Source organism: Eretmochelys imbricata, chromosome 14, assembly GCF_965152235.1.
Source record: "Eretmochelys imbricata isolate rEreImb1 chromosome 14, rEreImb1.hap1, whole genome shotgun sequence".
NCBI lineage: Eukaryota > Metazoa > Chordata > Testudines > Cheloniidae > Eretmochelys > Eretmochelys imbricata.
The window spans coordinates 56,292,606-56,307,760 of record NC_135585.1 but is presented as its reverse complement, the minus strand read 5'-3'; the positions used below and the strand labels follow the sequence as shown (position 1 = coordinate 56,307,760).

The 15,155-nt window shown below is 60.5% G+C and overlaps 1 protein-coding gene across 2 annotated transcripts in view; it reads left to right on the top strand.

Annotated features, from left to right (window-relative positions):
- The window catches only part of SYNGAP1 (synaptic Ras GTPase activating protein 1), a 47,169-nt gene extending 32,901 nt beyond the window's left edge, over positions 1-14,268 (top strand). The window contains exons 7-19 of one of the 2 annotated variants that reach the window (XM_077833348.1): positions 58-156; positions 1,303-1,857; positions 2,009-2,153; positions 2,586-2,730; positions 3,236-3,472; positions 3,840-4,041; positions 4,393-4,571; positions 4,764-4,805; positions 5,485-6,352; positions 6,652-6,825; positions 7,015-7,226; positions 7,726-7,813; positions 14,110-14,268. In XM_077833348.1, coding sequence (XP_077689474.1) covers positions 58-156; positions 1,303-1,857; positions 2,009-2,153; positions 2,586-2,730; positions 3,236-3,472; positions 3,840-4,041; positions 4,393-4,571; positions 4,764-4,805; positions 5,485-6,352; positions 6,652-6,825; positions 7,015-7,226; positions 7,726-7,813; positions 14,110-14,268 — 3,105 coding nt within the window. Of the gene's footprint in view, positions 1-57; positions 157-1,302; positions 1,858-2,008; positions 2,154-2,585; positions 2,731-3,235; positions 3,473-3,839; positions 4,042-4,392; positions 4,572-4,763; positions 4,806-5,484; positions 6,353-6,651; positions 6,826-7,014; positions 7,227-7,725; positions 7,828-14,109 lie in introns of both variants that reach the window. The other variant, XM_077833349.1, reaches the window with a different exon arrangement.
- Positions 14,269-15,155: the final 887 nt, after the last annotated feature.

The window sequence follows — 15,155 nt, the reverse complement described above, 5'->3', positions numbered from 1 at the left end:
GGAGTGTGGAAGGTACATGTGGCCCTGCTCAGCTGCTCCTCATTCTCTCTTCCTCAGGTCACCACTGCGTCTGGCACCAAGTGCTTTGCTTGCCGCTCAGCCGCAGAGCGCGACAAGTGGATCGAGAACCTGCAGCGAGCCGTGAAACCCAACAAGGTGCTGTAGTGGAGGGAAGCTGGGGGGGAGGGGAGCCCCAGGGGAAAGAGGGTGGGTACTGGCTACAGGAGAGCTAAAGGGCAGGAGGCTGGGTCCAGCTCCCCACAGCTGTGCACACGTGTCTCCACATGTTCGCTTGCTGCTCTACTCCTCAGGAGTTGTCCCCCTGGGGCCACAGAGCCCCAGCTCCCCCTGCCCGGAGTTACTGTTACAGCCCCAATTTACCCCAGAGCACACGCAGTGCCCCATAGCACCAATCCACCTGCCTGTTCCCGTTCCTAGACCCCACAGCACCGACCCCTACTTGCATCCTCATCCCCCTGCCTCTGCCCTGTAGCACTGACCCACCTGCCTGGTCCCATTCCTGTCACCGACCCCTGCCTGTGCCCCATAGCCCTGTCCCTCCTAATTGTCCCCGTTCCTACACCCATAGCACTGACCCCTGCCTACATCCTAATCCCCCTGCCGGCGCCCCATAGCCCTGACCCACCTGCCTGTCCCCATTCCTAAACCCCACAGCCCCGACCCCTACCTACATCCTGATCCCCTTGCCTACACCCCATAGCCCCGACCCACCTCCTGTCCCCGATCCTACACCCCATAGCACTGACCCCTGCCTACATCCTCATCCCCACAACTTGCCTGCGCCCGATCTCCCTGTGCTCCATAGCAATGACCCCCGTCTAACTCCCTGTGCCTCCCCAGGATAACAGCCAGTCTTCCCGCCGCCACCCCCGTCAAACCCTCTGTGCCTCCCTAGGACAACAGCCAGCCCCCAAGTCTAACCCCCTGTGCATCCCCAGGATAACAGCCCCCCAAACCCCTGTGCCTCCCCAGGATAACAGCCCCCCTAATTCCCTGTGCCCCCCCAGAATAACAGCCCCCCCAACTCCTGTTCCTCCCCAGGATAACAGCCAGTCTTCCCCACCCCCAGCACCGTCAAACCCTCTGTGCCTCCCTAGGACAACAGCCAGCCCCCAAGTCTAACCCCCTGTGCCTCCCCAGGATAACAGCCCCCCCAACCCCTGTTCCTCCCCAAGATAACAGCCAGTCTCTCCCCTGCTTCCGCCCCTAATCCCCTGTTCCTCCCCAGGATAACAGCCAGTCTCTCCCTCGCTTCCCCCCCAACCCCCTGTGCCTCCCCAGGATAACAGCCGGCGCGTGGACAATGTGCTGAAGCTGTGGATCATCGAGGCGCGGGAGCTGCCACCCAAGAAGCGCTATTACTGTGAGCTGTGCCTGGACGACATGCTCTATGCCCGCACCACCAGCAAGATGCGCACAGACAATGTCTTCTGGGGCGAGCACTTTGAGTTCAACAACCTGCCGGCTGTGCGCACCATCCGCCTGCATGTCTACAAGGACACGGACAAGAAACGCAAGAAGGACAAGAGCAACTATGTGGGCATGGTCAGCATCCCCATCGCCAGCGTCACCGGGCGCCACTTCGCCGAGCAGTGGTACCCGCTCAGCCAGCCCAGCACCAGCAAGAGCAAGGCCGGCTGCCCCGCCGTGCGCGTCAAGAGCCGTTTCCAGACCATGAGCATCCTCCCCATGGAGCTGTACAAGGAGTTTGCTGAGTACGTGACCAACAACTACCGCATGCTGTGCGCTGTGCTGGAGCCGGTCCTGAGCGTCAAGAGCAAGGAGGAAGTGGCCTGTGCGCTGGTGCACATCCTGCAGAGCACTGGCAAAGCCAAGGTACTGGGGGAGTGGCAGGGATGGGGGAAGAGTGGGAGGACAAAGTGCCCTCTGAATTGTCTGCATCTCGGGTCCTTCTGGGCCTGGGGTGGGGAGCTCTGGGGTGTTGGGTCTCCTCACTCACTCCCCTGCCCGGGCCTAACCCCTGCAGGATTTCCTCTCGGACATGGCCATGACGGAAGTGGATCGGTTCATGGACCGGGAGCACCTGATATTCCGGGAGAACACCCTGGCCACGAAAGCCATAGAGGAGTATCTGAAACTCATTGGTCAGAAATACCTCAAGGACGCCATTGGTGAGTGAGGGAGGGGGAGGGGTTTGCTTGCACTCGCAGGTGTGGGTGCGCACAGTCTGGGTCCTATGCGTGTGAAGGGGGGCGTGCATCCTGCTCCCTGGGAGGCACATGGATCTGTGCACTGTGCCTGCAGGGGTCTGTATGCCCAGAGGGTGGGATCTGTGCTCTGGGGTTTAGGGACGTTAGCGCTGCACCTAGCCTGGTGATGGGATGTGATCCCCAACCGAACAGCTGGTCCTGGCACTGGGATATGCCTAAGCTGGCATCTCACTCCATCTGGTCTCTGGAGAGGCTGGTGGAGCACCCGTCCCCAGCTTCAGGCCCCTGATGGATAGGATGGGGTGTGCAGGGTGGTAGGAGCTGGTTCTTGGGGCAGTGTCCAGCCTGGCACCCCCCTCCCTGCCCCACTAGCTCTCTGCCCCCCTCCTGCAGGCGAGTTCATCCGGGCGCTCTACGAGTCAGAGGAGAACTGTGAGGTCGACCCCATGAAATGCTCCTCGTCCACCCTGCCTGACCACCAGGCCAACCTGCGTATGTGTTGTGAGCTGGCGCTCTGCAAGGTCGTCAATTCGCACTGGTGGGTGCCAGCTGGTGGGGGATGGGGGCATGTCCAGGGGCAGGGAGTGAGCAGGTGCTGTGCAAGGTTAGCTGTACAATTGTGCAGCATGGTGTGGAGGGATTTGAGGGCATGGGTGGAGGCAGGAGGTGGGGGGCCAGGAGAGGGAGGAGGTGGTGAGCTGCACAGAGGGCACTGAGAGTTCAGGGAGGAGCTGAGGAAGGTCTGTGCCCTATGGCGAGGTGTATGGGGGACTCTGGAGCTCACCGATGTCCCTGCCACCCTTGCACTCTGTTCCCATGGGAGCTGAAGGCCATCGGTGCCCTGTGGTCGGGGGCTCAGGGCTGTGTGTAGGTCATTGATGGTCCCTCTGCCCTCCCCACAGCATGATTCCATGGGAGCGGAAGGAGGTCTATGATCTGTGAGGGGGACGCACGGGCTCTGGGGGGGTGGGCGCATGGGCTTTGGGGGTATATGGGCTCAAGAGGCCTGGGGGTCACTGATGGCCCCTCTGCCCTCCCCACAGCGTGTTCCCACGGGAGCTGAAGGAGGTGTTTGCCTCGTGGCGGCTGCGCTGCGCGGAGAGAGGCCGCGAGGACATCGCTGACCGGCTGATCAGTGCCTCACTCTTCTTGCGCTTCCTGTGCCCAGCTGTCATGTCGCCCAGCCTCTTCGGGCTCATGCAGGAGTACCCAGACGAGCAGACGTCCCGCACGCTGACCCTCATCGCCAAAGTCATCCAGAACCTGGCCAACTTCAGCAAGTGAGAGATGCATGATGGGCCAGGGCATCAGGGTGGGACATCACAGGTGTGAGGAATGTTTTTCTGGGGGTCCTTAGGGTGCTACACCCTGCTGACTCAAGACCCCCTTGCCCTTGGCAGGTTTCAGCTGCACAGAGGAGTATGTATCATTCAGAGTGAGTTCCTGGAGAGGCCGCATAGTATGGGGCTGTATGTAGGGGGTGCTATACCCCTCTGCCCCCTGGCAGGGTCAGCAGCAAGGAGTACATGGCGTTCATGAACGAGTTCCTGGGTGGGAGTGGGCTAGCATGGGATGGGGCCTGGGTGTTGTATGGGGCTGTGGGGGGGGGGTGCTGTACCCCACTGACCTCCCCCAATCCCATGCCAGGTTCGGCAGCAAGGAGGAGTACATGGCGTTCATGAATGAGTTTCTGGAGCTGGAGTGGGCCAGCATGCAGCAGTTCCTCTATGAGATCTCAAACCTCGACACCCTAACCAACAGCAGCAGCTTTGAGGGCTACATCGACCTGGGCCGCGAGCTCTCCACGCTGCATGCTTTGCTCTGGGAGGTCATGCCCCAGCTCAGCAAGGTACACAGACCTTGGATATGGGGCTGGGAGCCAGGACTCCTGGGTTCTCTCCCCAGCTCTGGGAGGGGAGTGGGGACTAGTGAGTTACAGCAGGGGGGCTGGGAGCCAGGTCTCCTGGGTTCTATCCCCAGCTTTGGGAGGGGAGTGGGGACTAGTGGGTTACAGCAGGGGGGCTGGGAGCCAGGTCTCCTGGGTTCTATCCCCAGCTCTGGGAGGGGAATGGGGACTAGTGGGTTAGAGCAGGGGGCTGGGAGCCAGGACGCCTGGATTCTCTCCTGCCTCTGGGAGGACAGCCGGGATCCCCAGGTTTCATGCTAACCCCCTCCCCTGTCTTTCTGCCCCTGCTCCCAGGAAGCCCTGATCAAGCTGGGCCCCCTGCCTCGGCTGCTCAACGACATCAGCGTCGCCCTCAGGAACCCGCACATCCAGCGGCAGCCAAGTCACCAGGGGGAGCGGCTGCAAACCAAGCCCATCATCCTGCGGGGGCCATCCTCTGACATGCAGCCCTACATGATGCGTGACCTCAACAGGTGAGCGGAGTCTGGGGATGGGGGGCTGGGGGGCTGGAGAGCAGTGGGAGGGAGCAGAGCACTGGATAGGGCTGCAAACCCAACTCACGGTGGGGTGGCCAGGGAGCATCTCCCTCTGCCCCCACCTTCCCCATGTAGGGTCCTGTCCAGGTCTCCTCCCAACACTAACTGCTGCCTCTGCTCCCCCTGCAGCTCCGTCGATCTGCAGCCCTACATGGTGCGGGGCCTCAACAGGTGAGCCCTGGCGCGGTCCCCACACTGGCCCCATACCATCCCGTACGCCCCCCTGCCGCCCCACCCACCCTTCCTGATGGGGAGCAACGTCATCATTCCCCTTCCCAGCCTTGCTCTGGTCCCAGGGGGACACAGGGAGTGAGCACTGCCCTGTTCTAAGAAGCTCTGCATGAGGCCTCGGCAGCACCAGGCTGGGCCCGTTCCCTCCTTTGGGGGCCCCTGTGGAGCCTGTGTGCAAGAGGCTTATCTGTGGGGAGCTGCAGGGGGACTAGGAATCCCCCTGCCAGCCCAGTGAAGGGATGGTCACACATCATGGTCTGCTCAGAGACTCCTCCGTCCCTTATCCCCCAGGGACCCTGGGCTGGGGCTGCTCTTCCTACCATCTGTCCCCTGCCAGGCCTGCTCATCGACTCCCCCATCCCATGGGAGCCCTGAGTTGGGGCTGCTCTTCCCCCACACAGTCTGTCCCCCCAGGGCTGCTCACTGACTCCCCCATACCCCGGGGGCACTGGGCTGGGGCGCTTTTCCCTCTCCGTCTGTCCCCCCAGGGCTGCTGACCGACTCCCACCTACCCAGTACCCCAGGAGCCCTGGGCTGGGGCTGCTCACTGCTCCCTTCTTCCCATCCCTGCTGGAGCACTGGCCCCAGCCCTGACCACCTGGCCTCTCTGCACCCCCAGCTCCATGGACATGACCCGGTTGCCTTCGCCCACCAAGGAGAAGGGCTCCAAGGACATGTTCTTTGTGACACGCCCGCCCCTGGCCCGCTCCTCGCCCGCCTACTGCACCAGCAGCTCCGACATCACTGAGCCTGACCAGAAGATGCTGAGCGTCAACAAGAGCGTCTCGATGCTGGACCTGCAGGACAGCCGCATGAACAGCGTCTCCAATCTGCAGAGCGTGGGCGACATGCTCAACAGCAGCCAGGCCTCCATCACCGCCGCCATGGGACTGCGGCCCAGCCGCCTCTCGCAGGGCAGTGGCTCCAGCATCGCGGCTGGCCTGCGGCTCAGCCACATGGGGGTCACCACTGATGGGGCTGCAGCCCAGCAGCTTAGGGTGCCCCTCTCCTTCCAGAACCCCCTCTTCCACATGGCCTCAGATGGGCCCTCAGCCGCACCCTCACACCGGCCATCTGAGGGCAACCCCGACACCTTTGCCCCCTTCCACGGCTACAGCAAAAGCGAGGATCTGTCTGCTAGTAAGCACATCATCCACAGCCACAGCTACAGTGACGAGTTCACCCGCCAGGGCTCTGAGTTCACCAAGCGCCAGCTCTCGCTGCAGGAGAACCTGCAGAACATGCTCTCCCCACCACAGATCACCATCGGGCCCCAGCCCCAGCGAGCCCCACCCCAGCCGCAGCCCCAGGCCCCGCTTCAGCGTGGAAAGTCCCAGCAGCTGACGGTCAGCGCTGCTCAGAAACCCCGGCCCTCCAGCGGCAACCTGCTGCAGTCACCCGAGCCCACGTATGGGCCAGCCCGCGCCCGCCAACAGTCAGTCACCAAGGAGACGCCCTCTGCGCTCAAGCCAACCATTACCAAGCAGGTGTGGGGAGGGCAGGGAGGGAGGCGAGGTGTGTGGGCGGTGGGGAGTGGAGTGGAGAGGTGTCAGCGAGTGGGGAGATGGGGCAGGGTGGACAGATGGGGAGCGGTACAAAGGAGTCAGTGAGGAGGCTCAGGGGTTCGTCCTCAGGAGCGGAGTGTCAGCACTGCTCAGGGTGGGTCGCTGACCTTCAGGCGGGGATGGTGTTCTCTCTTCCAGGGGTCCCCACAGGGAGGTGGGGGGAGTCTCTGGGGCAGGGAGGGGGGTCTCATTCCATGCTCACTAACTTTCTGCCCCCGCAGCCATCGCACACGCCTTCCACGCTGAACCCGGTCATGCCGGCCTCTGAGCGCACTGTGGCCTGGGTTTCCAACATGCCACACCTGTCAGCCGACATCGAGAGCTCCCACATCGAGCGCGAGGAGTACAAGCTGAAGGAGTACTCCAAATCCATGGATGAGAGCCGGCTGGACCGGGTAAGAGAACCCAGGAGGCTTGACTCCCAGCGACCCCCCCTGCTTTAACCCACTAGACCCCACTCCCCTCCTCATGCCAAGGATAGAATGCAGGAGTCCTGGCCCCGAGCCCTTCGCAGTGGGGAGGCACGGAACCCCTGCCTTGAGACAGAAGTGCCCTCATGGCCATCACCTGGCCTCTCCCTCCAGGTGAAGGAGTACGAGGAGGAGATCCACTCATTAAAGGAGCGGCTGCACATGTCGAACCGCAAGCTGGAGGAGTACGAGCGGCGCCTGATGTCGCAGGAGGAGCAGACCAGCAAGATCCTGATGCAGTACCAGCAACGGCTGGAGCAGAGCGAGAAGCGGCTGCGCCAGCAGCAGGTGGAGAAGGATTCGCAGATCAAGAGCATCATTGGCAGGTGAGGGGCGGATCGGAGCGGTGGGGCCTTATGGTAGGGTCACTGGGTCCTGGGCATGTGCGGGGAAGGTGGGGGCCACGGGGTCCCTGGCACATGTTGGGGAAGATGGGAGGTCACAGGGTCCCTGACACACATGGGGGGCGGCTCATGGCAGAGGCACAGGGTCCCTGGCATAAGTGGGGAGATGGGGTCACAGGGTCCCTGATACATGGTGATGAGGGGGTCATGAGGTCCCCAGCACACAGAGGGGCTGTGTGGGGGGATCACAGGACCTTAGGGGGATCCCATCAGAGATCCTGAAGTCAGGGCAGGGAGGGAACAGTCCCTCTAGGAGCTGCCTTCCATCCCATTCCTCAGGTACCTGTCGTGGCCTCCGCCCGCCCCCCCCCAAAGGGACCTGCTCCATCTGCCCCCTGCCCCACTGGGCATTAGCTGTCAGGGACCCTTGGCCTCCCCCCGCGGGAGCCCGGATTGACTCCAGTGAAGCCTGTCCCTACAGGTTGATGCTGGTGGAGGAGGAGCTGCGCAGGGATCACTCGGCCGCCCACGACGTCTCCGAACCCCGGAAACGCCTGCTCGACGCTCAGGTGGAAATTACAATGTCATTTTTCTTTTCCGTGTCTCCATTTCCCATCCCATCTCGTCTGCTGTCTGTCCCACGGGCAGGGCTAGTGCTGGGGGAAACCGATGGATGGACCCGGAGCAGGGCCAATGCTGGGGAGACAGCCTGATGAATGGACTCGGAGCAGGGCTAGTGCTTCGGGAAACCGATGGATGGACCTGGAGCAGGGGTAGTGCTGGGGAGACAGCCCGATGGATGGACCCGGAGCTGGGCTAGTGCTGGGGAAAACCGATGGATGGACCTGGAGCAGGGCTAGTGCTGGGGAGACAGCCCGATGGATGGACCCGGAGCTGGGCTAGTGCTGGGGGAAACCGATGGATGGACCTGGAGCAGGGCTAGTGCTGGGGAGACAGCCCGATGGATGGATGGATGAAAGGGTAAGGGGCCAGGCTGGGAGAGCTGGATGGAGAAATGAGGGTTAGAGTTGCAGGACACAGACACACTGACCACCACAGCATTAGGACCAGGAGAGAGGGAGGCCAAGGGCTGGGAGAGGTGATGGATGGGGAGGGCTAGCACTGTGTTAGCCCTATATGGGGTGCCTGCCTCTTGGCGACATAGGATCAAGGTACTCACAGGGTGAGGGGGCCAGTGCCCCCTTACGGTACTCTCAGAGCATGCCTGGGATTCAGTGCCCCCACAAGGGGATGGAGGTGGAGAGGGGCCCTGGGCAGTGGGGATTTCTGAGGAGATGCCATCTGGACACCATAAGAAACAGCCCCTCTCCCCATCCTTCTCTCCCTGACTTTTGAGCAACTCCACAGTAAAACACTCTATTCCCCAATCATCCCCTCAGACAACCCCTACACATTTCCCCATGAAACCCCAAACCCCTCATATAGCTCTCCCGTAGCCACCCGAGCTGACACCATAACGCCCCCAATAATCCCCCTCCCACAGCTCCCCCGATAAACTCGCAGCCCCCAGAGTTGCTCCATCACAAACTCTGAGAGCTTACGTGGGCCTTGCAGCCTGGGCAACAAGGGACATGGGACAGGGAAGAATAGCCTTCAGAGCTAGGTGCTGTGTTCAGAATCCTGGGAGGCCGTGGGGCCCGGCTCATGGGCCTAGTGAGGTGTGTGTAGGGATTGGGGTTCGAGGACACCATGGGGCCTGGCTCAGGGGCTAGTGAGGTATGTGCAGGGATTGGGGTCCGAGGACACCTTGGGGCCTGCCTCAGGGGCTAGTGAAGTGTGTGCAGGGATTGGGGTCCGAGGAGGCCGTGGGGCCCGGCTCATGGGCCTAGTGAGGTGTGTGTAGGGATTGGGGTCCGAGGACACCGTGGGGCCTGGCTCAGGGGCTAGTGAGGTGTGTGCAGGGATTGGGGTCCGAGGAGGCTGTGGGGCCCGGCCCAGGAACTCATGAGGTCTGTGTAGGGATTGGGGCCCGGCTCAGGGGCCTAGTGAAGCCCATGCGAGGATGGGGCCTGAGGAGGCCGTGGGGTCTGGCTCAGGGGCTAGTAAGATCTATGCAGGGATTAGGGCCCGAGGAGGCCGGGGGGTCCGGCTTGAGGGTAGGGTTTCCACCTGTCTATGATCATCCCTTGTTTGAGGTGGCTGTCCTGGGAAGTCTGTTGAGGCTCAGTATATGCTGCCCACTGGCCAGTTTATGAGCTTGAGAGGATCATCCCAGATGTCCTGGGATTTTTGTACCTCGGAGGTGGTAACTCTAGCTGGGATTGGAGCCAGGGGGAGGCTATGGAGCCTGCCTCAAGAGCCTAGTGAGACCTGTGCTGAGATTGGAGTCAGAGAAGGCTTTGGCACCTGGGTTTAGGGTGTCCATGGGCCTGGGCTTGCGGAAGCTGGATTCATGGTCTTCAGAGGCAGCCATGGGGCTTTGTGCTGGGCTCCCAGGCATGGCTGCGTGAGGCCAGGAAGCCATGAGGATTGTTCAGTGGCCATCTCTCGGTGCAGCGCTTGTGAGCTGGGACAGTTTTGTTGTCTAGGAGTCACTGCAGGGGGGCTAGATTAGTTTTTAGGAATAACACCTGTCCCTTATTTGAAGGGATTGTCTCCTATTTCATTGATTTGTGCCTTAGGACAGCCACCCATCCCTTATTTTCAGATGTATTGATATTGATTAAAATGGATGAGTTCCATTCTAAATATTACAGTGAAGCTTATGAGACTTGCACTGTATCCTGAAGGAGGGAGTAGACACGTACGCTCGAGAGATTAGTTGGTGATAGGATAAGGGATATGGTGCTTCCCTAAAAGGTCTTTTAAAATAAAGCGGGGTCCCTTATTTTCCCCATGCTTTCCCCTTATTTGCACCCTGCCAAGGTGGTCACCATATAGGTGTTTATGTCTGGATACCGGGGCTGGGTGCCCAGGGGTCTGTGCACAGATACCAGGCAGTGTGTATGTGTTAGGATTTTGAGGTAGCTCTGTAGCTCTAGCAGCTGTTCACCTGGCTGTCCCAGCATGAGCCAGTGGCAGGAATGTCTCCCCGCTTCCCCGGCTGTCCCTGTGTGCCCCAGAGCTGGGTCATGTTGGCCCTGGATCTGTGGGTGTAGCGAGGGGTCAGGGAGAGGGCTTCCATCATGATTTTCCCAGGCCCCTTCCCCCTGCTGCCTCCAGCACGTCCCGGCCTTCTCTCACCCTGGGTCTGTGGACCCCTCCTGTTTTCTGGGGAGATGACGGAGCCAGCAACGGGGTGATCCGTGCTCCCACCGGGGGGCACCAGTGCCGGGGCCCTGACCCGTCTGTTTCTCTGCTCTTCATCCTAGCTTTTCATCAGGTAACTCTCTCTGACTCTGCTTTTGTCACGTGGAGGGATCGGGGGGACTCTCGCCGTTCGGTAGCAGATCAGGTGGGTCCTTTCCTCTCCTCCCCCTCCACCCCCATCTGCACACGCACCCCCTCCCCCTCTGTGCATCACCCCTCCCTGTAGAGACTAGCAAACTACCTTTTCCTTCCCCATTAGGTTCAATTAACTCCGTTGTCTGGTTGGTTCTATCCCCCCTGCCCCGCCGAGACTCCAGCCTCTCCCTCTCCAGGGGACCCAGACCACTGAGTACTGGCATGGCGTGGGGGGATTGAACCTGCACCATGGAGCCTGGTCAGAACATTTCACAGACACTGTGTCTGTCGGGGGCAGAGCTGCCGGGGCCACCTGTGGAGCTCAGCCCCAGGGCCTGCCCTCACCCTCCTGTTGGGGTCTTTTTCCAGGCCTTCCCATAAGCCTCTCGGTCCTGCTGGCTGCTTCTGCCAACTCTGGGGCGCCACTCCGCACCCCCCAGGGTCTGGGGGTCTCAGGCTGGAGCAGTTCCACCGTGGGGCGGCCAGTGGCTGAGGCGAGAACATCAGAGTGCAGAACTGTCTGGGTGCTGCGTCGCAGTCTCCTCAGAGCCGTGCTTCCGGTTGTGACGCAGCTGGGATGGGGAAAGGGGCCAGTTGGGTATGGGCACTGGGGGCCAGTATTTCTCTGGTCTTTTCCATCCCAGTGCCCTCTGCTTGAGTGCTTCTCCCTGCGCTGCCTCTGAGGAGACCCCCTCACACCTTCTGCTGCCCACTAGCAGAGACAGAAGACGGGTCTAGATGAGCTCCTGGTCTGATCTGCACCAGCTGACTCATGCATGCTGGGATGCAACACGAGGACCATTTAGTGGTACAGGACAGGAACCAAAGGAGAATCACGTGTGTCAGGAATAAACAATGTCACCTGTCAGCCTGTCCCCATCCTGTCTGCCCCCCTGCCCCCTGCTCCCTGACTCGGGGCTCGCCTGACGCGGGCCTGGGGTGCGTTCCCACCAGGGTAGCCCGTGAACCTCTCTTGGGGTAGTGGCAGTACTTCCGTTTCCTTGGAGCTGGGATGTTGGGAGTCACCAGGCAGCCTGTGCTGCCCCCTAACACCTCATGAGCAATTCGCGGTGCTGGGGGATCCCTTCCCCTCGTGCCCTCACTTCACCCTGTCTTCAGCACAAAGGTTTTCCCACAGAGAGCTGCATTCCTCTGAGGGGCGCTGAGCCTCGGGACCCAGGTCTTGCCCACGTGAGCATCTTGCCCACGTGAGCACCCTTCCCTTGAAAGGCTCGGGGAGCAGTGCTGGGAGGGAGGCTGAGGGGGAATCAGAGCTGGGGTGGAGGCTGATTGGGGAGTTAAATTGGGGGAATGTTGGGGGAAACGTCTCTCACCAGACAAGGGCAGTTAGTGTTTTGTTAGTGTCTGTGAGCGTCTTCCCCAGCGCTAATCCCCCAGTGTCATACCCGTCTTGTTTCCACCTCCTGTCTTGTCTGTCTACGCCACATCTCACTGGTACCTGTAACTCCTATTGAATGGGGGAGGGGGGGAGGGCTGTGTTCAGCTCTCAGGGGACAGAACCAGGGAGTCTGGGGCAGGGAGTGGGATCCTCAGGTCTCAGCTCTGAGCTACCCCCACTTGCAGAGAATCTCTTTCCCATAGCCCTGATTTCAGGCGTTCTGGCTCCACAGGGGCCAGGCTGCAGTGTGGGTGTCTGCGTCTCGTGTGTGCATTGTGAGGGGAGGGCATATACAGTGTAACGTGGGTGTGGGTGTGTCTGTGTCCTGTGAGCATGTGTGTTGGGGGGGGCACAGGTCTCAGCGATGAGAGCACAGTCCACCGTCCAGAGGGGGGCGCCCCGGAATGCTCCCGGGTGGTGCCGGACGGCAGGCGTGAGAGGTTAGTGCCCGCGTAGGGTGGGCGTGCGTGGGAATGTCATTCTCGGTGATGGTGTGGGGCTATGTGGGGGAGGGGATAGCACGGACAGACTGTGATTCCACAGGGACCGGGCAGTGTTCCCCAAGAGCAGAGTGGGAAACTGACCCACACCCCTGAGCTGGGCTCCCATGTCATGGACTCAGCAGCTGCCTTGGCCTCATTCACAGCCCCCTCAAAGCCCACCCTTTGCCAACAGAAGGACTATAGGAACAGTGGGAGCAAGAGGCTGTTTGCCACCTCATGGCAGTGGGGTTTCTCCCCCTACTTGTCCCTAGCCTGAGTGGGCTGGGGCAGGTTTGCCGTGTCCCCAGTGACCTCCCACTGAAACAGCGCTGGGAAAATGTGAGCCTGTGAACTGGCAGCATGCTGAGCAAGGGGTGTGCCCCCAGGATTGGGGTTACACAGCAGAAAGGGGTATGGGGAGGGGAAGCTTTACCCTTGTTTCCCGACCTCCAGCAGGCCCAGCTCGTGCTGCTGCCCAGCTGTTAAACTGGGTACTGAATGCTTAGCCAAAGCCCCTCCTCTGGCTCAGTCAGGAGAAGCATCTTTCATCTAAGGCTGGGCTGGCCAGTTTGTCCTGCAGAGCTGTGCTGGGTCAGGGGCGACCCTAGTGAGGACGCAGATAGAATGGGGTAAAAGTGCCTTGTACCCTTCTAGCTTATTCCCCTTCAGGAATGGCTGGCTGCTCGCAGCACCTTTACATCACTGTGTCCACACTAGCAAGGGTGTCTGGCTTTAACCCCCCGCCAGGGCAGGACACCATTCAGGTGTAGAGGAGCCTTTCATGAGAGCTGGGCTGCTGGTAAGGCCAAGATTTTCCAGGGTATTTAATGCCTGAGGATGCAGATAGGCACCTAGTAGGATTTTCAAAAATTTCCAAACAGATGAGGTGCCAAAGTCTTGTCTTTGTAAATCTGGCCAGAAGTGATGGGCCCAAGCTGAGACAGGGAGCCTGCAGTAGAGCAGGGACTGGAACGCAGAGCTCCTGTGTCTGGCATTCCTCCCTATGGTAAATTAATCTCAGGATAACTGTGTCTGCCCTGGGGTCCTAGTGGTACCCATGTATTAATAAGATGTCACCAACCCTAACTTACTGCTTTTAAGGGTAGACCAGGTTAGCTAGGTCTGTGTCGACCAGGTGGTAGCTGGCTGGGCATAGGGTTTGTCCAGCTGGATGCTAAGAGAAGTGAATTACAAGGGGGGCATTAACATGTTTTCCAGTAGGAATCCATTTTCTTTTGTCCCACTGTGCGTTTAGGGTGCACTGCTGGAGTCCAGTGTTAGCTAACACGCCCACCCCATGAACTGCCAGGCCAGAGAAAACCTGGGGCCATCCTCCTCTACTAGGGAAACAAGCAACAAATCCCCAGGAGAACCGCTACTGTTCCTGGGTTGGTGCTGGAGGCTCCTGGATCAGGTCGGCCCCATGGACCGAGCTGCCTGGGTGGATGTAGACACTGGGGAAGACAGCTGGGGCAGGGGTTGCCATCTGGGTAGGTGTCTGGTGGGCGGGTCTGCAGTTTGTGCGGCTGAGCCCCCGTAACGTTAATAAATAAGCCTTTGCTCTGTGTGTCTGTTGCAGGAGAGGCAGCTTTCCGCCGTGGGTACAACAAACCCGCGTTTGAGCGGCGCCCTGGCCCAGCCATGGAACGGGATCCTGCCCGCCCAGCCACCGCCTCCGCCCCCGCGACTCCAGATCACGGAAAATGGAGAGTTCCGCAACACCGCTGCTGAGCACTAGCCACTGCCCCCGCGAGACGCGGCCCGGGGGATACAGGGGGCACCCCCAGCCCGCAGCTCAGCGGGAGCAGCAGAGACCCTGGCAGGGACACAGTGCCCCTCCCAAGCAAATAAACCTGCACTGGGGGAGGCACCCCCTTTGCCCCCTCACCTTGCACCAGCGCCCCCCCCCCCCGTTCCTGCCCCCATGAACCAGCCCCCCACTCCCCTCCACCTGCACTGTCCTTGGGGACATTTCAATGCTTTGAACTCAACTTCAGGGTGTTTTATAGCAGAACACAGATGACAATCTTACACCCCCTCCTCCCATACACCTTCCCCTCTCCTCCCAGAGGGAGCAGGACTGAACCCCCCCCCCCCCCCCCCGGACCTCTGCCTCCCCTTGGAGGAAATTGGGACATTATCTCTTCCCCACTTCATCTCAGGAGTGGTCTTATCTTCCCCCGGCAGCCATTTTATGGTATTGCCCCCTCCTTTTCTGGTGTGTGCGCATGGGAGGGGGGAGGGAGTAAACTCACCTCCAACCTGCCCTCAGGAGCCGTGGGGGCGGGGGCAGATAGGGGGCTGATTTTGGTTGGCCGTGTTCCTGGAGGTTTCATCACATGACCTAATCTTTAATGAAAGTTGAGTCTTTAATTCCTGGAGACAATCCTGGGGGGTTGGCAACTGAGACTGGAGGCAACTTGAGCCAAAGCTGTCCCCATTTCCCGGCATGTGGGGGGTCTCTGCCTGGCTCCAGCTCCCCGGGACAGGGGCATTCCCTAGAGGGGGTCGAGGTTTCACTAAGAGGGAAGGGGCTCCCAGCTCTTTGTCCCAGTATTTCTCTCTCTCTCTCTCTCTCCTCCCTTAATGGGATATGGGTCAGGGTGGAAGGCTTGCAGGTACTCT